Source organism: Adiantum capillus-veneris, chromosome 2, assembly GCF_014529385.1.
Source record: "Adiantum capillus-veneris isolate H3 chromosome 2, ASM1452938v2, whole genome shotgun sequence".
Taxonomy (NCBI): Eukaryota; Viridiplantae; Streptophyta; class Polypodiopsida; order Polypodiales; family Pteridaceae; genus Adiantum; species Adiantum capillus-veneris.
In genome coordinates, this window is record NC_140932.1 from 114678107 (window position 1) to 114702324 (window position 24218).

At 40.7% G+C, this 24218-nt stretch overlaps 1 protein-coding gene across 1 annotated transcript; it reads right to left on the reverse strand.

The window, feature by feature from the left end:
* Nucleotides 1-1718: 1718 nt before the first annotated feature.
* HCF101 (ATP binding protein) lies at nt 1719-9127 on the reverse strand. Its single transcript, XM_086488790.1, has 15 exons — nt 8923-9127; nt 8682-8804; nt 6273-6427; nt 6117-6167; nt 5862-6017; nt 5610-5753; nt 5291-5433; nt 5054-5123; nt 4887-4982; nt 3610-3699; nt 3458-3511; nt 3250-3373; nt 2736-2860; nt 2513-2635; nt 1719-2084 (listed from the first exon to the last, which is right to left on the reverse strand). The coding sequence occupies exons 1-15, from the start codon at nt 8993-8995 to the stop codon at nt 1869-1871; spliced, it is 1743 nt and encodes a 580-aa protein (XP_086344916.1). The 5' UTR covers nt 8996-9127; the 3' UTR covers nt 1719-1868.
* Nucleotides 9128-24218: the final 15091 nt, after the last annotated feature.

Sequence of the window (24218 nt, forward strand, 5' to 3'; positions counted from 1 at the left end):
TGAATTGCTTAGTTATAGAGTAAATGATATCACTTATGCACAATCATTTGTGGAAGGTCAATTGAAATGCTCTTTCATGCTCCCTTTCATATTTAAGGGCTTTAGCTAAGGTCGTTAGCTTAGTTGCATATCTTGAGAAAATATGCATTATGACTAAGATCCTTATTTGCATATCTTGAGAAAATATAGTCTGTTGGTAGTTCATCTTGTGGTGTTGGATTGCTATATTACATAGTTGTGAAGTTCCATCCATTTTATTTCTGCAAACGTTTGTTGAAAGTTTTGGTGTGTCATGACACTTGTAACAGAGATGGTCATTTCATAATTCCAATGCACATGGTATCTGCAAAGAGCGAAGATAGTGAGTCTAATAGCGATATTGAGGAAAAGTCCATAAAATAGGACTAATCTGTATTGAAAATACAAGACAAAATCTACATTTGTGATTTGAACTTTCGTGCTGCTTTGGAGTGCTTTCATAGTGGGTTGGTGTAAATATTTGGCTTTGCAATTTAGTAGGTTCTGAGTTGGTCATTGGGCACCATCTAATGTTCCATTGCCAAAATCGTGCCAACCAATAGGACTGTAAACAATTTCACCTTCTTATCTCATATACTGATCGGATAATATTCTCAACACGAATAGAAACATTGCATGCTGCAACTTCATACATTGTATGTCCTAACTGTGTGAATGTGTGTGTAAGTGAGACTAGTTTATAACTGCCACATGGTAAGAGCTTCAGATAACAATGAGATGGAAATGCAAAATCTTATTGATCAACAACAGCCTTCAAAACTTCTCCAAAATTGGAATTGCACCAAGTAGCATGGAGCATGCATGACCTAGTTAATCAAAATTATGCCGAAAACCCTTGATAATTATGCTTAAATCCAATTTGGATCGAAAGCCTGAGCACATATCATGCAAATCTCACATGTGACTAAATTTTTCCGATTAAAGGTAGAAAAAATGGTTGCTGTAAATTCATTCCGATTTGCAAATGCTATGTTTGGTCGTAAAGTAATCCAGCCATCTACATGTAATACGAGCTTTTCAGTAGTTCATAAGCAAGAGACTTCTCAAGTTTTATAGCAATTGAATGTCACTGTCACTACCATAACCATAGATATTCCCTGCAATTTATATCTACAAAAGTCTGCTTCTGACTTTGGCATACAAGCAAATAGACACATTGGATCATGTATCATCAGTACACGTACGAAGACATGCGATAATGTTCAAACTACAAAAAATATATCATATTGTGGATGTTACGTACGATTAAAAATAATAGACTTATTTAACCTCGAGTCTAGCCTTTAGAGAATAAACATGAGGTAAAAGAGCTTAATGGGGTGAAGGGCTAGAATGGATAGAGCCCAAAGAACTTGAAAAAGGCCAAAAATGCAGCCCACAATATCAAAATTGGTCATTTTCGACGGTCAACAGAGGCCCCAAAGTCGACCTAGTTGACCTAAAACTGTCCAATGAGTCCAGAACAAAACATACTAGTTCATGGTACAAACAGAACCTACAAGTTGTCCGTACATCCAACGTGAACAACCTTGCATACAAGGATTACAGATGTCTTAAATCTCTTTAGAAACATCTTACAAATTCATCATACCGTACAAGGCAGGTACCCAAAATTTCTTTATGGCATACAGAATGGGCTTCATCTCCATCTCAAGGCAGTACCCAATAAAGAATACCGATTTTATTAATTGACCCTTTGATTAAATAGATGCAAGCATGATGTACAATGAGGGTGAGCCGAAGCCCTTGCAATGGTGCATAAGAGCAGTGGCTACTTTTATACATACAGATGCTGCAAGATGCCACTCTGGGGAAAAACTGTAGAGCTACTACATGACGGCATTCTTGCTAGCACTTCTATCTTTAAGAGCTTTGGCATGCTGCAAGATGGCTGCCGCATTAGAAAAAGTCGTCCCTGCCGGCTTATCGTCACTTATGACTTGCAGACTTGGAGGCCCCATGCTCCTCCCACTGCTCATAGGAACCAGTGGCTCCGGCACATCAACAAGCCTCTCTATACTCTGCAACTGCTCAAATGGTGCAACCTGAAACAATACACACATTACGCATATTCTTATACACAATCAGAAAGTACATCATTTTCCAAAGGCTTTGCATTTAAGACATGCCCTAAATTCAACAACTGCATACAGAAGCACTTGGCCTAAAATTAAGGGATATAGTAGAAAAAAAAATGACGGGTGCTTTCCGAGTCCCCTTTTCACATGTTTTGTATAAAGTGATCTGTGTACACACATGTACCCAAGAAAGACATATATGTACATAGTTCACATCTACAATCACACATATATATACACACACGAGAAAATGGGAATTCATATATTCTAGCATATCAAACAACAGGATGGTATTTCCAAGCACTTGTTTTGATAAGTAAAATGGCCCTTGACAGGAATAACGTTGTCAATTTTAGGCCCTGATACAGATACATTAATAAGGCCATCTTCTTTACCTGATTGAAGCCATCAGGCCAAGTAATAGATACAGCATAATTTCCCATGGGACGAACAGATTCAGGTTCAATATTCTCTGGAACATCGGAAGGTTTCAAACGCTGCTCTCCTGTCCATTCATCCTGTGAAACAAATATGCAAACGCTTGCTTGAAATCATCCCATACGCTAGAAAACAACATGAAACACACCTTCCATGACCTATGCATGTGAATTAGCTTACAATGCTTTGGGCAGAGCTATCATTTCGCCTGACGGTTGCTGGATGAAGAAAGAACTCTTCAGAAGTTCCAGGCACCTTCACCCTAAAGGCTTGAATACTTTTATCATAAACGACCGCCGTTGCAACTGCACAAGGATCGAGATTATCAGAACGACGCCTCTATGTTACAGTTACCCTTATAACAACCAGTCAACAGCACAGACGCATATATATGCTTTTAAGTGCTTGTGCTTAAGTTCAACAGAGGTACTCTGACTACAGACACAGCACATTGAAAGGATAACCATTTACATGTCCCTTCCTCTCACTCCTGTCTATTATTTGTTGTATTTCTACCTTTTTGAAGTCCTTGAATGCTCATGGGACAAAGAATGTACAGTGTTGTTGTTTACACTTTGGAGCGTCAGATAGTTGATGTTCTAAAGCTTTATGGCGGCAGCTGCTCATACTACACCTACCCCAACCATAGGACGGTCCATCTGCTTGACTTGTTCAATACTGCATGTTAACATACCTTGCTGGCGAAGTTTGGCACACTGCTGAACAACACACACGCCAATATCTGAGAAAATCTTTGCCACATCACCTACAGGATCTCTCACAACCTCAGGTTGCCCACCATCTCCAGAAGCAGAAAGCTAAATAACACATGCTACATATCAGCTGAGGACCCTGTGAAGTGAATTAATAATCTATTTGACAGATATTAGGGAGGTACTCACTGTGGGCCTAATTGGCAACTCAAACAAATTAGGGATCCCAAACTTCTGCACCACCTGTTCAGATAGAGGAACTTGGCTTCACTTGCTTGTGTTTTTGGGATTAAATTTTCAATTTCGATAATTTAAAATGGGGGGGTGCTTAAAACACCAACCTCCTGCCCTGATCCCCTTCCAAAAGGATAGTAACGCTTCCCCTCGGCTTCGAAATGGCACATATTTTCTACAACAGCAACACATGGAACCTGCAGACAGTAAGTGAAACCAGGTGTAACCAAATAATAACATGTTATACCCCAGAGAGAACTGCAATAGAACTCTGTCATATCGGAGACACTTAGGAGTCAGCAAAAGTAAGAGACAGCATGAAGATCTCTCCAGCTTGTTACCTACACAGCAAGTGCCAGACAATGGGGCACTAGAGACCTTCTCTTTGTCTTATGTTTCCTAGAATTGACCTGTATATGTGCCATTGATCTCAGCATACAATAAGGTAGATCGAACTCAATGGGCTGGTGATCTCAGTGTTCTTGCTTCATATTCACATATCCCAAGAACCTCATAGATTTAGTGCCTTTTAACTTTTTCACTTTGAGAGCAGATTGTGAGCCCAAAGTGAAGTAAGAGATAAGTGTAAGTCTACTTTGCAGCACAAATTGTACTGTTCTGAAGTAAAAGAATGAATGCAGACTCCCAATTTGGCACCTAGGTTTGATATAGCGGCAGGCACACAAAGGATGTATTTTGCCAGCATCATCTGAAAAAACATCAAATGAGATGGCATAAGAGCAAAGTTGCTTTAAGCCATGCTTCGACCTTTACTGCAAGGCAGAGACCCCTTTACTTACCAAGCTTATTCATGCTGCAAAACCTTTAATCTTACCAGTCTCTTACATGACTCAGCAAAGCTAATGACAGAGCGGAAAGGTCATTTCCCAATGAAGAAACATATTTGTGGCATGTGTCTCAGACGCCCCATGCTACCCTTTTCTTTGAGTGACAGAGTGATTACTTGTGGCACAACTCATTTGACAATAAGAGCATTCTGTTAGGTAGACAGCTTAGTGAGATTTTTCTTCGTTTACTGTATCTCCTTCAGCATACTCATCTAAGCTAATCCACTTAGTTGAGTATGGTGGAAGAACTGCTTCATCGGTCTCTCACACTCACTTTTCAGACAACAAGAGCCTTTTTGGCACTCGAGTCATTACAATATCTCTTCCAGCTGGAAAGACGAGGAATCCATCGTAAAGGTATAATTTCTCCTGCACCTCTCCAGGAACTGGCAGCTGCTGCATGTATAAGTGAGCTAGCATATTTGCTGTGGAGATGGAAGGGACACGTTGCTGGTTCACTGAAAGCCTTCTTCAACACATTAAAAACAAACAGGTCAACCCTTTATTTAGAGCTTCATAAACTAAAAGTTCCGTACCTTTAGCTTAGAGAACATCCTCACTCCTTTAGCCACATCAATGAAAGCCAGCTTTTGTGGAGTTGTGACAATCACAGCTGCTGTTATAGGGACAACCTGCATAGTATAGATGGGTAAATTCACCAATTGTCAATACCACCAGCTTAATTTAAAAACGTCCAAACAACCTGACACAAAGTGAGCTGTATGTCTCCAGTTCCTGGAGGCATATCTACAACCAAATAATCAAGCTCCCCCCTGTAAAGAATGGGCAATAACCAGCTGAGCTTCAGAAAAATAAAAGAAACAATAACAATGATACAGCAGTTAGAAACAAGAAAGATTGACGCAATTCTTTCAAGATCATTAAACCCTTTAATGTATGGAGTGTCAGAACAGGCAGTTGTTAACACTGTAGCACCTACCATTCTGTAGTAGTTAGAAGTTGATTGATAACACCAGAAACCATGGGACCACGCATGATGGCACTACCTTGTCCAGCAAACCCAAAAGAAACAAGCTTGACACCAAGGTATTCGGTGGGAATAATAGTCTTTGTCTCCGCGTCCTGTAAGGATATCATATAAATGCTTTGCATCTTGTTGTACCAGTAAAAGAAGGAGACTCTTAATCAAAGATAACTGCTATGGAGCTGATCTCCGGTGCAGCAAGCAGATTTCCTACACTGGCTAGCAATAAGCAGTATATTTAGCTTTTAGTGATACAAAAGTAGGCTGTACTCGCCATTTGTAGCACGCGAAGCTCAGGTGACACCATTGTGGGAAGACTCGGTCCATACACATCTGCATCAAAAACTCCAACTCGCGCCCCCATACCCGCGAGAGAGTAGGCCAGGTTTACAGCTACAGTTGATTTGCCAACACCACCCTATCATGATTCAGCAAATCTTGAACCATAAGAAAAGCGTGAAATGAGGCGGTGAACCATAAGAAACACTCAAGAATACTAATTTGCACCTCTTAAACAAACAAAAACCTTGCAGCTTGATACAGCAATAATATTTGACACATTTTGAAGGCATTGCGGCACATTGTCTGCAACAAGGGGCCTGGCTGGCTGTGATGACATGGTGATAGAAACCTCCTTAACCCATGACAAAGCAGTTACTCTTTCCCTTGCTTGTTGCTCAAACTGAAATGATCAAAAATTGAAAGGCAGAACGAATCAAGATACATGGCCCTGGTCAGAATACTGGCAAGTGGAAACTTTTCTACAAGCAACAATGCATACCATATCCTTTACAGGACAAGCAGGAGTAGTCAGCTCCAACCTGAATGAAACCTGATAGTAAGGACACAGAAAAAGAAGTTGGAAATTCAGTTTTGTTAACAAGTTACACCCGCAGAAGAAACGTAAATATTCAGTAAAAATCAAATCCATGAACACCTTGCCATGTGCCTGCTCAATATTCAAGTCTTTCACAAATCCGCATGAAACTATGTCCATTCCAAAGTCAGGGTCTATGATGGTTGCCAACGCTCCTAAGACGTCCCTCTCAGCCGAAGGTGCCACATTGGCAGCTCGGGCAGTAGCTACCGTTACTGCAAAATAGCATACAATTGTAACTGATGATCCTAGAGAGCAGGAATGAGAAGACTGAAAACTGCGTAGGGCCTAAGGCAAAAAGAGTGGCACGCAATCCTAATCAAGCAAGTATACTTTGGTCAGAATACTAGCTTGGAATCAGTGCTTAGAGATTCAATTGAGACTTCACTGCCATTAGCAACAACATGTCAGGTGGGTTCTGCTCACAAACAGGTAAAACTGAGAGTCGAGCTAAATTTAAACCATAAATGTAATACCAATAAGCTGAAAACCACAAAAGACATCAATCATAGTTACCAGGAATGGAAAATCGGAACCCAGAACGGGGAACGGATACAGGCATGAATTGCCATTCCCAGTTACGGATACTCACGTTTAAAACACGAAATGGGGACTCGGAATGCGAAGTTAAAATGGCAGTAAGCAACGGAAGCCTGCAAACGGCCATTCCCTGTAACTATGATGTCATAGATTGATTGAGACTGATGGAAAAACCCAAAAATCTACCAAAAGTAGAGTCACCTGTGCCCCAGTTATTACCCTGCCGTGTTATTGTCATTTAATCACAGCTATAGTAAACCTTTCACTACCTTACTCACAATTTGAAAAAGAACAGTCTGCTATAAGCAATACATGGCAATCATGATAGGGTGATTAAGAGATACTTAAATTGAGTTTTGTCTTACAGCATGACAAAGGGTACAAGAAGAGTCACACGCAAATATGTAAACAGATATAGGCCTTCCTGCCCACATGGATACAATTCCAATGAAGTAAAACATCCTTATAAGTACTGAAGTTCAAGGTTATTTTGGAAAAACACGTCACCTAGCACTGAGTAGATCCACAAGTTGGTTGTTCAAGACAGGTGGTGGTGCAAGCTACCAAACCGCTAGCCATGATCGCACTAGGAGATTTTCAACACTTGACTATCCTCAGGATGAAGCAAGACTCCTTATGATCCTCAGCACTTACTTGCACAGCCCTATTCATAAAGCGTTGCCTTCCTTGAAAGGCACCTCTGGAGTAATGTTCTATTGGAAGTCTGTTCGTATTCATCTTGCTTTCAATACTCTTAATATGTTGGTTACGAGTATGATAAAACCAACAATGCTTAAATCTTTGTCGCGGCAACAGCATCAAGAGTATGACCACAGAGAACAAGTCAGACACAATGAAGGCTCTCAAGGCCTATGAGACTTAGGAGCTTAAACACTAGATAAAACATAGACAAGCACAGAAACAGGGGAGGTATAGGCCTGCATAGACAAAGAGCTAGAGCTCAGATATGGGGTTACGTTAAACACACATGAAGGGCTGCTCACTCCACTCCCCCGATACTGAAAATGATGCCTTGTTCACTTTGAACCCCATAACATAAGTAGAGTGAAGCCACCAAGCTAGGTTTTCACATCTTGTCCTTGCAAACATCAACCCTAAAGTTGCACGAGTTTCAAACGAAACACAAGAGGTGGGATCCTGAGTGGCTAAACGGTAGCCCCATGGCTTTAGGCAATATGCAGCATAACCATCAGAGAACCAAGGAGCAAAGTGCTAATTAAATAAGTCTTAATGTCAATATAAGCATATCCAAACCACCTTCGTTGTCTCTTTAAAACATCCTCCATCAACAAGAACGTCTTCACAAATCTCCTCTAAAAGGTTTGCACTCTCCCAATCCTCTTCCAAAAAGATAACGTGGAGATGCCACAGCATCAAGTGTCTATTTAGGTATGTGCCAGGAACTGTTTAACAAGTTTCCTTTGCATTTTCTCTGCTCTGAGATTTCATTGATCTTGATTATCAAAAGCTCAAGAAAAGCCTTTAGCGCTGAATGAACTCCACAATCTGAGGTCATCAAACAGTTCGCCCATTCCATCAAGGTCTTTCTTGGACTAACAGCAAGTTAAAGGCATCAATGTGCAGCTGTACTAGCTCCGGCTCAAATATGAAGGGAGCTGAGGCATTGAGAGACTAGGGCCAAGACATATTGAGTCCAAGCGGTTCGACAAGGACCTGCATAAAATGACAGCGTAATCCACAGGCACCGATCCATGATGCCTAAATCCAATAGCTTGTGATGAGCATGTGCGTGGGATTCTGTTCTTCCATGTCACCAATGTGAATGTGGAAGTGTGAATACAGAGTCGATATCTATACTTAAAAGAGTTTAAAAGTTTCTGATGCAACCATCTGCGAGAAAAGTATTAAATGATGCAGACAATTCACATCGAGCAGAGATGGACTTACCTGTGCTTGATATGGCGTTGCAGGATAAGGAAGGGTTCTCCTTGAAAGAAGCCTTCTGATGTAGTTGGCGCCATGACAGGCTGCTCTTGGAGACTTGTTTGATGCCCAAGTTCTCACGGTGAACTGGAACGACATGAAAGCGCTATAAAGCTGAGAAAGAGCGAACCTGGAGAGCGCCCACATGCCACAAGCATCCCGCTCTTCAACAGAAAGATCAAATGTCAAGAGTAAAGGAGCTTACAGGCGGACGATGACCCACTAAAGAAGCATGTTTGCATAGAAGCATTGCAGCTACTCTTGTTGAGGAGCTCCATTGAAAGCGCTGCCACGTCTGTCTACACTCCGCTTGCTCCTCGCGCTACTGAGCGCGTGCTGCTCTTGCTCACCAAAGAGACGAGCTACATATAACTGCCACGTGGAGGAACTTGTGGATGAGCCTCAGCCTCTCTCTCTCTCTCTCTCTCTCTCTCTCTTTGCTTTGCTTTGGGAAGAAAGCACATCACTGATTCTCTATTGCTTTGGACCTCTAATAGGCTAGAGTGCTTCGTTAGCTGCATTTGTATTGAATCAAATTGAGGGTTATCACCTTAAGGTAATAGGATTTGTGGAAAACAAAGCACAAACTCTCTCTCTCTCTCTCTCTCTCTCTCTCTCTCTCTCACACACACAAGCTTTTCTCTTCTATGTTCTTGTTTTCTTGTGTTTACAATACCACGATCTTGATGTCTCAATTTTGATATGTCTAAATATGTCTTTAGCTATTAAATTGTATTAATTCTTTGATTCAATGTTGCTTTATTTTGTGCATTCTTGTTATTTGTGTAAGCATGGTTGCGTCATTCGAAGATTCAACAAGTGTATATATTCTTGGAGAAGAAAATGGAGGAGAGAGAGAGAGAGAGAGAGAGAGAGAGAGAGAGAGAGAGAGAGAGAGAGAGTTTGTTACCTTTCATCAAAGCGAGTTTTTTTGTTTCTTAATTGGTACTATCTCAAGTGCATTACGATTGTGATGCAATAATTTTGAGTCGTGTACCTTGCAAAAGAACCGTAAGAAGGGTTAGAATTTATATAAAGTGATATGGATCGTTTAAAATATGTTCATTTTTAGATGTTGTCCCCTTTTTATGTTTGGAAGAAAAAGAAAACATGCAAGTCTCCTTGCATGGGGGAGTTTGCACAATCCTCCCCAATTTTAATAATATGAGGGAACCTGCCATTCCCACGGCAACGTGCAATTTCCAATGTGTTTGTTTCACTGTGTTCTCAGTAATGAGTAAAGAATACAAAGTATTTACATACCTTCTGTTTCTACATTCATTTGTCGATTGTCCTAACCATCACGATGATGTCAGCTAAAGCTCCTTTCCAAAGAGTCTCCTTGTCTTTGTTGCTTCCATGAATCACACCATCTGTCTCACAAAAAGTCTGCACATCTTTGCCTTTGTTAAAAATAGCAAGAAAGATACAGAGTCTGCCACAGCCATGTTGAGGATATCCTGCAGTAAACACATTCCAAGAGATAACATTCCAGAAAAAGAACTTCTCATGCTTTCATGCGGGTACCAGATTTGGCATACGAACTTCAAAAATGTGTTCCCCAAAAATTGGTGAAGCTTTGTTTGTCCTATTGGATTGGTTCTGACAGCTCATCGCTTTTGACGCTCTGTCTGTCTATGCTATCAACCATAGTATCACCAATCACATCTTTTTGCATAGCCAACAATCTTGTTGTGAATTCTCCCACATGTAAGTGTCTTGCATTAGGCCATAAGTCTTCATGGTGTAAGCATAGGAGATTGCGGTAGGAGAAAGGCCTTCCCTTTGCATCTGGTTAAAACCACCCAGAGCTTCCTTGTCCTAGCCATGTTGGACATATCTTGCAGTTAATACATTCCGAGTGATAAAAGTCCAGAGAGAATCAACCAAAGCGCCACCAAGCATGTCATTTTGCATATGGAAACATGCCTTCTCTTTGCATCCAATGTGCATCTTTGCCACAATCGTGTTGGGCATATCATCCATGACATTTAGGGCAAGAAGCCCATCGAGAGAAAACTTGTGCTTTTGTGAGCTTCGTAAATCTATGTCTTTTTGAAGTAGCGCGTTGTTGAGGAGCTTACTATTTATCCTCCTGATCTAGTACAAATCCTTCCTCTGAGGAGTTGCATTTCCTGCAATCAACACACTCCAAGAAATGACACAAGAAATAATTTTGATGAAATGCCCTTGTGTTACATCAAAGAAAAAGTTTAGAGCTTTCTTAGTAAGATCGAGCTACGCATCAAACTTCTATATGAGCACTCCCAAGAGTTTTTGCCTAGTGAGAAACCATCAAGACGAAAGTATAGGTGACCCAATTTGGAGAGATATAGTTGCTTTGCATCTGCTGAAAATAGCCTAGAGCTTTTTGGCCTTGCTCTTGTCGTGTGTATCCCACTATCAGTGCATTCGAAGAGGCGACATTCGAGACAGGAAGCTCTTAAAGCATTTTTTGTGATTTCTCAAGCACACCACATTTGGCATACACATCAACCAAGATAGTGGCAAGCACGACATTCTTTTTCACTATCGTAGAAAAAGCTCATCTAGAACTTTTTGTAGTTGCGTGAGGGCACCACATGCAGCATACATATTGATCAAATCACCGTTAAGCATGACATTCCCCTCCAACGACCGTGACTAGCAATTACATCATGGATTCTCAAACCCATGTGAAGCATAAGGTGACCAACTTTCAAGGTGCAAGCATGGGTGAATGGACTTGGAATTGATGTGTGTTGCGAGTATTGCTTCTTCCCTAGAGTTGTTAGTGGATTTTTTGCCTCTCTATGGATATTTGTTGGCACCACAATTGGTATACATATCGACCAACGTACACACTCACTAGTATGATCCTAAATATGCGACTTTCTAATGCGAAGCAACATATCTCACTGTTGACTTGGTACAAATCCTTCTTTTGAGCACCTGCTTCTAGTTCAAATGCATGAAGACCATGATGAGGACTCAAGCACGCGTATGTGATTGCATCTGGAGAGAGCCCCTCTCTTTTCATCTGTTGAAAACAGCCAAGAGCTTTTCGGCCCTGCTCCTATTGCATCTATCTCGCAATCAATGCACCCCAAGAGACGGCATTCGGGACAAGAAGCTCCTCAAGAACGTTTTGTGCTTTTTGAAGTGCACCACATCTAGCATATATATCAACGAAGGCATTGCCAAGCACGATTTTTTTTTGCAATAGCCCTTCACTAACAATATCAAAGTGAATTTTTAAACTCATATCAGCATCTTGTGTAGATCCACATGCCTTCAAGATCCACGCGTAGGTGATTGCTTCTGGGCAGAGGCCCTCACTTTGTATCCATTGAAAAAAGCCTAGAGCTTTCTGTCCCTACTCCTGTTGTGTGTATCCCGTAATCAATTGATGTTGTTCTAGATAGTAAGCTTCTCAAGCACATTTTGTGCTTGCTCAAGTGTCCCACATTTGGCATACATATCGACTAAGGCAGTGCCAAGCACGCCATCTCTTTTCAAGAGCATCTTGCATAGAGCCACATGCTCGCAAGCTACACACATAGGTGATAGTGTCTGGAGAAAGGCCCTTGCTTCACACCTGCTGAAAACAACCCACAACTTTCTGGCCCATGGGGCCCTTCTTGGGCATATCTTGCAGTAAGTGCGTTCCAAAAGACGACATCCTGCATAGGAGCACCACATTTGGCATACATATCGACCAAGGCATTGCCAAGCATGCTATTTTTTTGCAACAGCCCTTGACTCTTCCAAATCGCAGTAAGAGCCTTTCTCCACCATAAATGAGATTTATGCAATGACCATAGCGCATTACAATGATCAGCCAACCAAGAATCACATGGAAGAGAAGCATAAATGTTGCTGGCAGAAATGGCATCAAAAGATGTTTCCCATAAAGTCCAATCCGTCATATGACTTCCATTGGCCAACGGCGGAACAGGAAGAAAATCAATCAACGTTTGTTGAATTTCTTTCCAAATTTGGTGATAATGCACACCCAAATCAAAGCGTTCAGCCGCTCAAGAGAAAGGAGTCATATTCCCACACGTGTCAACCACATCATCCACAGTACATATTCCTCGACAAGAGAGGAAGTATGCTTGACATGGCGAATGATCAACAAGAGAAAATGAGAATGCCTGACTCCAGTGAGTTATTTCCATGTGTATAGAATTCTCATCGGGTTGTTGTATGGCATGCCAAGGAAGATGAGTTGTCACCACTTTCCAAGTGATGAGTAAAGAAGAAGTAACCGAGAAACCAGGAATATGACCATCCATCTTGCCAAATACAATCTCCCAAAGGGAGGTCTGCCAATGACAGAAGGTGGATGTGATAACATGCCGACACAGTGAGGTAATCATGATTTTCCATGGTTGAAACTACTGAGCAAGAGTAGGAAACAACATAGCCTTCCTCGCTAGGGCATGGTGGAGAAGATCCAAAATATTAAGCCCCCCAAAGCACTTTGGAGTGCAAAGTTTCTCCATAGATAACAAACGAAGGCCTTTCTTTCAGGAATCAATGCGCAAGAAATGAGACAAAATATCATACATAAGCAATGCAAGGCGAAGAGGAGGCCAATGTAGCAATGGCAAATAGAAGTGAACATTTGCCATCATTACGCTCTTGACCATATGAAGCCGAACATGTAACGGCCAAGTGGACAGTTTCCAATAGTGCAATTTTAACTTTAGGCATTGCATAACCCAATCCACTTGCTAGGTATTGGTTACATTCCACCCAATAGGATACCCCAAGTGACACACACACACACACACACACACACACACACACACACACACACACACACACACACACACACACACACACACACACACACACACACACACACACACACGCAGAGACACCGGCTCGCAACAAGCAGACAAACTCATACAAAAACCCATGCATGAAACCCGAACTAGAACTAATAGAAAAGAGAAAAACACATGCACCCATGCTCGCACAACAGGCAAGAATGCACATGCCATCAAGAAGTACGCATTGCGGTTAGAAAAGTGTCAGGCCCATAATCCTCCTTTTACATGTGGATAATCGTGTTGACAAGCACTTAGGACCTTTGCTCCAAATCTCACCACATATCACTTTCCATTTTCATCATCTTGCCCAATCGCCCATCCAATTTTTGTGGGGCTAGTATCCACTATCACAATCACATGTCTTCCTCATTCATTGGAGATATAAGCAACAACTTCTTTAATTTCCTCATGGCATGTGTATGCATTTCTTCCCATTGAATTTTTTGATTATTTCTCAAGAGTTAATACAAAGGTTCTACTACATACATAATGTGGAATCTAGGTAGCATAAAACACACATGCAACCACCTATTGGTTTTTATTCTCCCCTCCCCCGATCCCTCGTCCGCCACCACATCATTCGAAATCTTCAAAACCATCCGACGAACTGTCAACTGGTTCCCTTTGTTCTTTATTCTGACACTTCACGAATATGTGCCCATGTTCACCATAGCCATAACACTTGCCCTCTTTGAAGTACTCAGCACACTGCCCTTTTGTCAATTTGGGCCCTATGGATTTCTTCTTCTCATTCTTGCCCTTCTTCTTTTCCTTGGAAGACTCTCTTCTCGTTGACTTGGACATTGGCTTGTTTGTCGGATAGGTCAAAGAGCCAGAATGCATCCCAAGAACCTTCCAACTTCAGTCACATTTATGCATGTCTCTTTCATCCTTTGAATCACATCAATCTTTGCTAGACAAGGTCTTCTACCATTTGGCATGCACATATGTCCAACAATAAGAACTTCATTCACTTCAAACACTCACTTTTGCTGGACAAGGTAAGGTTCACTTCTTCCAACCTTGCAAAGATCTTATCACAGCCATTGATATAATTTTCCACATACTTGCGGCACCCCCTTGGTTCCAGAGCACATCAATGTCACTTATGTTACATCCTTTGATTAGCACATCGTCAAGAAAGGGCATCAAAATTTGAGGTATAAAGTCATGTAAGACTTTGTTCATACCATTCACCATATGTGCAGTTGAATTAGTTTCTCTATGAAGGTGCACATCCTTACCAGTCCCAAATCTGACTTCATGGTAGTCAAGTCCTTGCTTTCCATAGCTAGTTGGAACTGATCATACCTTGAGTACATATCCCCATAGAATATATTGTGCTTCTTGCAAATGCCTATGCATTGGTCCTATCCCCACATTCCTAATTGTAATGTTGTTCATAGGTTTCATACCTTGGATAAAGCGTAAAGGACTGTTTTTCTTTTGTAGAGTGAACCGCCTGTTTGAAAATGGAGCACAAGAAGGCTCCAAAATTCCCATCTTGATCTTTTCATTAAGCAACTTAATGAGTTTTGTCAAATGAGCCTTTGGAATTGAACTATGCCACAAGTTCCAAGGTAAATGAGGGATAGTGAAGATTACCATAGGAGCAACAATGGAACGATCAACACACCGTATCTTGTGCGAATCAAATGCAAAAAGCCTTTTTGTGTTTGGCAAGCATTTCTTCAAATCATATATTCTTAGTCTTTGTCTGCTCCATCTTATCTTTGCATTCTTCTGGTAGAAGTAATGTCATTGGTTTCCCCTTCTTTGCTATAGACTTATACTTAGCCTCCACTCATACTTCAATACCTTGATCATTTCCAACATCCTCAATGACTTTGTACATTTCTATGGAGCATATTTTCATAACTTCATTCTCAATACACAAATTGCAATCCACTATTAAGTCTTGCATGGTATCCACAAATAAAACTCATCAAACATACCTAAATGCATTCATAATCTTTTAATAGACCATTGTTCCTCCAACCTTTTTGTACACTATTTTCACATTGTCATTCACCCCGCATCAAGTCCTCCCACTTTGTAAAAGAGATACATCCATAGTCTAGTAATCCTACAAACCTGTAGAAAACACCTCCTTTGCATATACATCATGTGATAACTTTTTCTCTTCTTGTACCATTCCAATCCCGTTCTACAATGGTACACAGGCAAAACCCCTCATATCCCTGTAGTCCTTAAATTCCTTATTAGTCTTTGGCAAGGGGCATTTCTTTTAGGCGAGCATTTCATGGAGATCGCCTTTTGGAATCCGACAAGTAGATTCTAAAGAGAGAATGAGAGAGAGAGAGAGAGAGAGAGAGAGAGAGAGAGAGAGAGAGAGAGAGAGAGATATGTGGCCTAGGAGGATGGGAGGAGAGGGAATGCATTCCACAAAGGCTATTGTAATCTATGGACATAGAGGCATGTGATATATCTTGGATAAAAGAAAAATAGATCCTATCATACATAGGCATTCTTTTCAACAGAACTCAAAATGCTCCATTTCGTACCCATTGAACAATTAGATCAAAACATGAAAAAGATAAAGATTCATTATTCATAGGACCCATTACATTTCATACGTTGCTTCGTTGTTGGGGATGGCTTCAATAGAATCCCAAGTAGATTTGATGGGCATGTCAAGATCGTCAAACATTGGGGTTAGAAGTGCACAACATTACTTGTTGAGTGGTTAGAGAAGGTAGTGCACAACGTTTCTTGTTGAGCGGTGAACAAAAGAAGATGTGAACACAAAGGTATTTTATAACATTGTTTAGGCTATTAAATTAATAGTTTGATTTGATAGCTCAATAGTCTCTTTCCTTATGACACTATGAAAGAAGGTTGGACACAACTCTGTACAAGGGGGGAATATATTCAAAAACCTTCATTGATAGAATTCTTACATGGAAAACATATTGAGTAAAGATAACAAAGACCGTTGTAGGAAAAAAACGATAAAAAACTAGCTACATATCTATGATAGAATAGGTGCGCTTCTGTTGAGTGCATTGAAGAGTTGGACCTCCCCAATAACTGGTTGGTGGATAAACATATTCTCGTTCTGGCTTAAGCCCAACACATGCAAAAAAATGAAGTAATTGTGCTTACATGCAAGATAGGGTCGCTTGCGTGCTATACGATCTTGAAAATCTGGGAATGTAAAGCTTGGCTCTTTGAAAATTTGAACTTTGTACAAATTTGCATGATTATGGTCTCCATGTGATTCGACCTTGAAGACTTCGTTCATTGTTTTCACCCGGAAAATTTCCTTTACGACTCTTGCCTTCAAGGCTAGAGCTGAAGCACTTTTGGGACTTGCCTCCAATGAGATTGTAGTGCGGTACTCGGGCACGCCATCTCGAGTGTTGGAAGGATTGCTTCGCATTGGACTTTGTGATGACCCCATCACATTCCCATTGACACTTGACGTCCCTAAAATATATGGACCACCCTCCCTTGCAACCTATTCCACTCGATACCCAACTTCATACAATTTTCGCACTTCCTCTAAAGAAAGGTTTGTGCCAATTTGCACCGGCCAAATAGTTGATATTGGCCCAAGTTGTGTGCTGATATTGCTATTTAAAATATGACAATGTAAAACGTGCTTGGGACAAAACCAAAACCATTTTCGGACCATTCCCCTTGGTTTTTTGCAATATACTTTGAAAGAGGGTGCCAAAACTCCCACACTTGAGACTGCAATAAACTTGCCACATCTTCTCCCCCTGTTAGGAATTCCACTATGCTACCTTTGCGGGTGCATCGAATAGCCCACATTGCTTCTTTGATTTTTATCTCCTTTACCATGGACCCTTCCCCTTCATTCCTCTTAAGATGCATGTTTGACTCCCCTTCACCTATAGAATTTCATCTTCCTTGGCTGTCCACCTAGCCATGGGTCCTTTGTGATTGAATTATACTCTAGCTGACGAGTTGACTCATCCTCGATAATAATAACCTTTTTTGGAAACCTCTGCTTTTGAGAAGTTTCATTTGTCTTCTGTGAGAGTCGAGGGTGCCCTACATCATAGTGCTCTGGATAGCTTCATTCACAAGGCAGTGACATACAAATGGTCAATTACTAACCCGCTCGGTAAGCTTTTGTAAGGACATTATCTATAAGTAGTAAATAGCTTTGGTACTCTGCAAAAGTGTATTAGCTAGGTTGGTAGTGCATGCATCATACAGCGAAATCTGCCTCTTGAATCCTCTCATGCGAGTCAACTCCCATGTTTACTCTCGGTAAGATTTGTGCATGGAGTGTTGGGGTCGTTCCTTCTATTTTAAATGAATGTCATGATGCTATCCCAATGCGCAATTCGCACCCCCCACCAGCTTAACCATAAATCCATGTATGGAAGGTTTTTGGCCATGCCATTTCCTAGCCTCCACCATTGTTGGATCAATTAGGCTTTGACAGTAGCTACCTCCTTGGATGGTGCTTGTTTTCACTTCTCACACATTTCTATGTGTGTTGCTTGTGAGGATCATTAGGAAATTTTGGAGGTCATTTGGAGGGCCTTATTGAAGAGAGAGAAAAGAAGGCGCAACCAATGAGCAGCAACCTTACGTAACGTAGAAATGCATGGAAAATAGCACAAAAATGAAAGAAAGCATTTTAAAATATTGAGATTTGTCCCATTTTCGTAAGGTAATTTCCTCGTCTCACAAAGTAGGGCCCACTGTCAATAGCCATCAAGTTGCTAAGACCTGACTACTGATTGATAGCTAACTCTCCCCCTTTATTAAAAGATATCCACTCCCTTTATGAAAGGCTCTCATTCTCCCTCCATTATAGCTATGGCTTCATCTTCTTCCCACCCAAGAAGTTCTAGAGGTTTCTCAACACTGTCCTCACCATTAGTGTGCCAAGAAGACCATGTAGTAGCATAAGCACTATCTCAATCTCAAACTCTCTCACTACAAATAGTAGGTGGCAAGAGCAGAGGATAAGCAAAGTTTCTTTGGTTCTTATGCAGCCAAGAAGGAGAAAAAGCTCGAAGGCAACAAATATGTTTCGTTCTGCATGGAAAGCAAGAGTTCTGGATTTCAAAGTCGAGGTTGGTAAGAAGACTGTGAAAGAGGTCTTGGTTCAACATGTTTTCACTCACTCTGATGTGATTGCTAACGGCGGTGATGTCTCCATGGTGCATAATCCACAGTGCAACTATGAGTTAATTATTCAGCACTCCTCTAAATGTTATCTTACATTTCAAATGTGAATCTATTTTTTTCTTCTCTTATTACAGATATTTAATTAGGTTATACAGATGTTTGTATTTATTTCTACTCTTTTACATTCACAAATGTTTATTCTTCCTCATACGAGGAATGGGAGCCATTGGAGCGCATTATATGTCTCATCTCTGTGACCCATGCTCATATTGGGGTCTTGCAGTATGCAGGCAAAACTAGCAAAAGCCTTGCAGACGAGGGTATTTTCTTCTATGACCATTTCTACCAACTCAATCAAAGGAACCAGATAGGAGTGTTGGTGAACGTTTCACTACCAACCAACTGGAACTCCGTGGATTGGCCCGTTCTTGAAACAACAATGAGTGAGGCATTGAGGAGCAGGCTCTATAGGGATGTTCAGAGGTCTCTCCAAAACTCTGTACCCACTAAATTGGTGAAACTTTCAAATTGCTGTCATGTTGCTCTCTTTGTTGAGTTATTTCATACCTGCAATGTACATGTTGCTAAAAATATGCTGCTCTGCAAACCATTTGATTCCCTCTTGTGTGATAAGCTTCTTGATCAAGGGTGGTATGTGAAAGAAACAAATGGCATATGTTGCGAGATTGCTCTTGACAATTTCATTGTCAAGTATATGCTTGCGACACAGACACTAATAATCTCCTTTTGGTAGAATAGTATGCTCGCGACACAGACACTAATAATCTCCTTTTGGTACAAGCGTTCTTACCTTGTTTAACGTTGCTATGTGCCTATGGATCAAGAGGCAGCAAGTTTGGCAAACAATGTTGTCATAGACGTGGAAGTGGTGGACAAAGACCTAAATCTTATGACATTAATTACAATAAGGCAACAATGCAATCTTTTGCAACTTTAACATGACATAGTGGAGGAGACTACCGACATTGACTCCGTAAACTTTTATTTATTGCTGGGCGGATGAAGAGTAATGCAACGAAGGGAGAAGCATTTTTTGTGTGGAGATCTTTCTGGCTGTATTGTAATCTAGCCCGAATGGCTTCAATGAAATGTAACTTTTTTGACTAGTTTAATCTTAATACCAAGTGTTTGCTTGTAGCTCTCTCTCTCTCTCTCTCTCTCTCTCTCTCTCTCTCTCTCTCTAATTATTCGAAACACATAGACTGGTAGACAGTATCAATTTAATGTATAAACCATGAATTACGAAGTACATTTGTAATTACAAATTCCGATGTGCTCAATGGGCTGAAGTACAATGCTTGCAGGTATGGGACCAAAATGTCCTCTAGGTAAAAATTGTGAAGATGCCCTTCAAATGAAGGTGGGAAAATAGTAGTTCCGGGTGGATTAAGTAAACCCTTATGTGGTGTGTCATCAATCAACAAAGTATTGAGAGCATCATAAGGCACATTGATCTGTTCAAAGGGCTTGTAGAAAACTTGTACATCAGGTTTAGTTGGGTGGAAATGTCCCACAATGGTAATACAATTTCTTTGACTATACACGTAATAAAAATCCAATCTCTGAATTTCAGCGAAATTGCAAACTATGGTAACAAGGGGATTCAAGTTTTGGGGCTGCACTAAAGACCAGATAGCAACCCTAAATCGTGGAATCAAAAAATTAAAAAATTCCTTTGTGCCTGGTCGAATTACTACTTTGAGATTTCCCAAGTGGAAACTACATAAATCGGAGATCTCTGTAGGTCCACTGTACGGCTCTCGTAGCAGCAACAATCCATTGAGATCCAAAATAATTAGTCTCTGCAATCATTTTGTGCATACATATAAGTAGTTAGAAACAAAAAAGAGTATATTATTTAAATACAATGGATATTACCAGAACAACCATACCTATTTGAAACAAGAGTCCATTCTGGTCATGTCTAATGTTGACATTCTGTTGTTGAGTGTGGATGATCCCTTCTGTATTGCCAAAGGTATCCACCTCTTGTGGTTGTGCAATACAGGACTTTTGTGTTTCCATGACCGAATGGTTAACTTGTTCTGTTGTCTGTTTTCCTGGCTTTGATTTGCAACGTTGGCCTCCTCCTCTACATGGACTTCACACTCTATATCTTCTCTCAGTTCTAAAGAGCTCTTCACATCAGCAATTACTGGAGCTTGGACTCCCTCATATTGATCATGTGCCTCATCCTGTGCCACAATAATAGGCACTCCCTTATCCTCCTCTACTTGGCCTAGACCCTCACATTCCTCGGCTCTGAAGAGCATTTTACATCAGCATTTTCAAGAGCTTGGTCTACTTCACATTGATCAACTCCAACTTCCATTTCAGCCGCTCCAACTGCAAAGCAAACCGGTGTCTGTTCCTCTAATATTGGGTTAGTTTTAAGGATTTGGTTTCTAGTGGTGGAAACTGGCATGACTTCCTCATCACCAGTCATTGTTAAAGTTATTATATGGTCGTCAACAAAACTATCTTGTGCATCTAAAACTCTAGGATTTGAAATAGATAGTAGATGTTGAATAATTGATGCGCGATACCTTTGTAAATATTCCAAGGTATAATTTTCCACAGCATTCTGCAAAATTAGGTTAACTTGTGTTCAATACTTCAATTAATAATAGCACCAAGTTGGTCCAAACCATAGCACGAAAATACCTTAGACATAAATGGATTCAAAGCAAAAAACTCTGTAGTATGTACTCGGCGTGGAGAAGACATCTCCAACCACAAGAATTTAGATCTGTTTGATTAGGCACTTCAACAACTTTAAAGGTTTCCTTGTAGAGTTCTTGATTTCCACAAAGCCTTCCATAGAGGTGAAGTAATTTTTTTACACATCTATGAACAGTGAAAGGTATTTGTTATTAACAATATTGAGGTCATCATCCATAGCCCAAATAAACACTCAAGGTTATATCAACACTCACAGTCTTATCTCTGAATGTGTTCCTCGTATGGAGTTGATAGTCCATACCACTTGTTTGTCCAGTTCAATGCATACAAGTCCCCAATGATTATTTGATTTGTATGGAAACACCAGAGTTGTGAATTGAAACATTGGACAGTGGACAAACCATCTCTCCAATGTGCCGTGAGGGGTGTTTTTTAATCGGAGTAGCACAGACAACTGTGGATCTAAAACATGTATTTCAGTATGGGTTTGTTGAGGGAGTTGGCTCTTTATTAAGCTACAATCAATAACAAGGATTTAATTAGTAATCAAATACAAAAGTAAAGGATCTTAAAGGTAGAGAAGGCACTTACTTTAGGATAAATAAATAACAGAGTCTGTAATTTGTGCATTGGGATCTATCAAAATCCCAATATCAACAGAATCAAGAGCTAATTGCCGAGTACCATCATCAAGGGGAATGGTTGCTAATAGTCCTTCTTTCATGGAATGTAAAATATCGTTGTTTCTTTCATTTAAGTATGTGGTAACTAGCCCATAATTTCTCCTCTCTTCCTCTTCATCAGCAACAACAGTCTCTATTTGCTTTAATTTCTCTTCTTCCAAGCAATGTCTTTCTTCTTGCTCAGCTCTGGCTCTGTTGTTCACATCATGAGTAACCTCATGAATTTTAACCGCATGCTCCCGTCAGCTTGGTGGTATTAGCAATATATCCTTCATTTTAGGGTCAATAAACTCATTAGGGATGAGGAGTTTATCGTATCTCCAATGTACTCTCTTTAGCGTCTCACTGTCCTTGTCCATTATTGTGACCCGATGAGCATGAGCAGCAACAATGGTGCTATCATAAAAGTACTCTAGTAAAAAATCTTTTGCTGCTTCTTGAAGACAGAGTGGGGCAACAGCCTTCCATCTCATTCTACCAGCACATGCTTCCTCGCAAATTTTCCTAGCTGCTCTTTGGAAAGGAAGTTTAGGGACACAAAGCTCAATCCATTTTTGAGCTTTTCTGATCTCTTTGAATAAAACCATGGTTTTTTGATTATTCTTCATTCTTGGTCCCTTCAATATCTTCATTGGTTTACCTGGTCTTTTCTTCTTACTAGCAGACTTTCCACATGCTTTCTTTGCAAGCCCTGGTCCTTTCCTTGCCTTCCTTGTTGTTTCCTTTGTTCTTGCCATTCCAGTGTAAGAGAAAAATGCAAGGGATCTCTCTCTCTCTCTCTCTCTCTCTCTCTCTCTCTCTCTCTCTCTCTCTCTTTGTGTGTGTGTGTGTGTGTGTGTGTGTGTGGATTATGGTGCGCGGGCCCAAACCACGGCGCGTGGGCTCAAATTTGAGAAGGGAACATAGCCTATTGTGTGCCGTGTTCCAATTCTTGTACTGTGTGTGTGTGTGTGTGTGTGTGGATCACGACGCACGGGCTCAAATTTGAGAAGGGAACATAGCCTATCGCATGCCGTGTTCCAATTCTTGTACTCTCTCTCTCTCTCTCTCTCTCTCTCTCTCTCTCTCTTCCTCTTTCAAAAACAACAAACACTATCTCTCACTCTCTCTCACTCTATCTCTCTCTCTCTCTCTCTCTCTCTCTCTCTCTCTCTCTCTCTCTCTCTCTCTCTCTCTCTCTGCTACATCAACAAACATTCTAGGAAGTATCAAATACAAAGTAAATTACCAAATAAAAGCTTTTACAATATATCGTTGTACAAGCTTTTGATATTGTGGTTCACGGCGCGTGTCAGGGCTTTTCAAAGGCTTATTTTGACTGTAGCGCACCGTGATCCTCAGAGAAATTCTATATTTCAAATGTCTTATCTCCTGCAACTATTGATCTCTGTCTATATGTCTATCTTTCATACGATCCTAATCTAAACTAGCTTAGCTTACATGATCATTATGCCTAAATTCTTGCAGAGTTTTAAACAACAAGCTAGTCAAGTCATAATACCTCTCTTGGTGGATAAAAGCGGTTTGAAATGAGTATACGAGGCGGATTCCCCTAAGTGCTGCTCTCAATGGGTTGAAAACACTTGAAGGAGTTCGTTTGACCTTGGTAGCTCTTCACTTTGTGTCTTCGGCAATATCAGATGTGTGCCTTGGTTGCAGAGGTCGTCTCGGATGATGCAATTCTCTTTGGTTAGCTCTCTCTCTCTCTCTCTATTTCTCTCTATCTCTCTCTCTCTAGCCTCTATCTCTCTCTCGATGTCTGTAAAGATTTTTCTACAACCGAAAAATATGGGTACTCTCATCATGAATCAAGTGATGAGAGTACCCATATTTTTCGGTTGTAGAAAAATCTTTACAGACATCGAGAGAGAGATAGAGGCTAGAGAGAGAGAGAGAGAGAGAGAGAGAGAGAGAGAGAGAGAGAGAGAGAGAGAAAGAGAGAGTTAAAAAGGCCACTGCCTCCTTCAAGGTGCATGAATCAGAAGTGTGAAGACCAAGAGCAACGTTCCTAGCCTTGAATCTCTATTCCAAGAGCAATGTCTAGTCCTGGGAAAGGTAAAGGCAATCTCTTCACGCATATTTGGTCAATAGTTTAGTTGTGTCTAGGAATTGTGCCACAAAATGTGAAAGGCAATTTATTGAACCTAACAAAATTCATA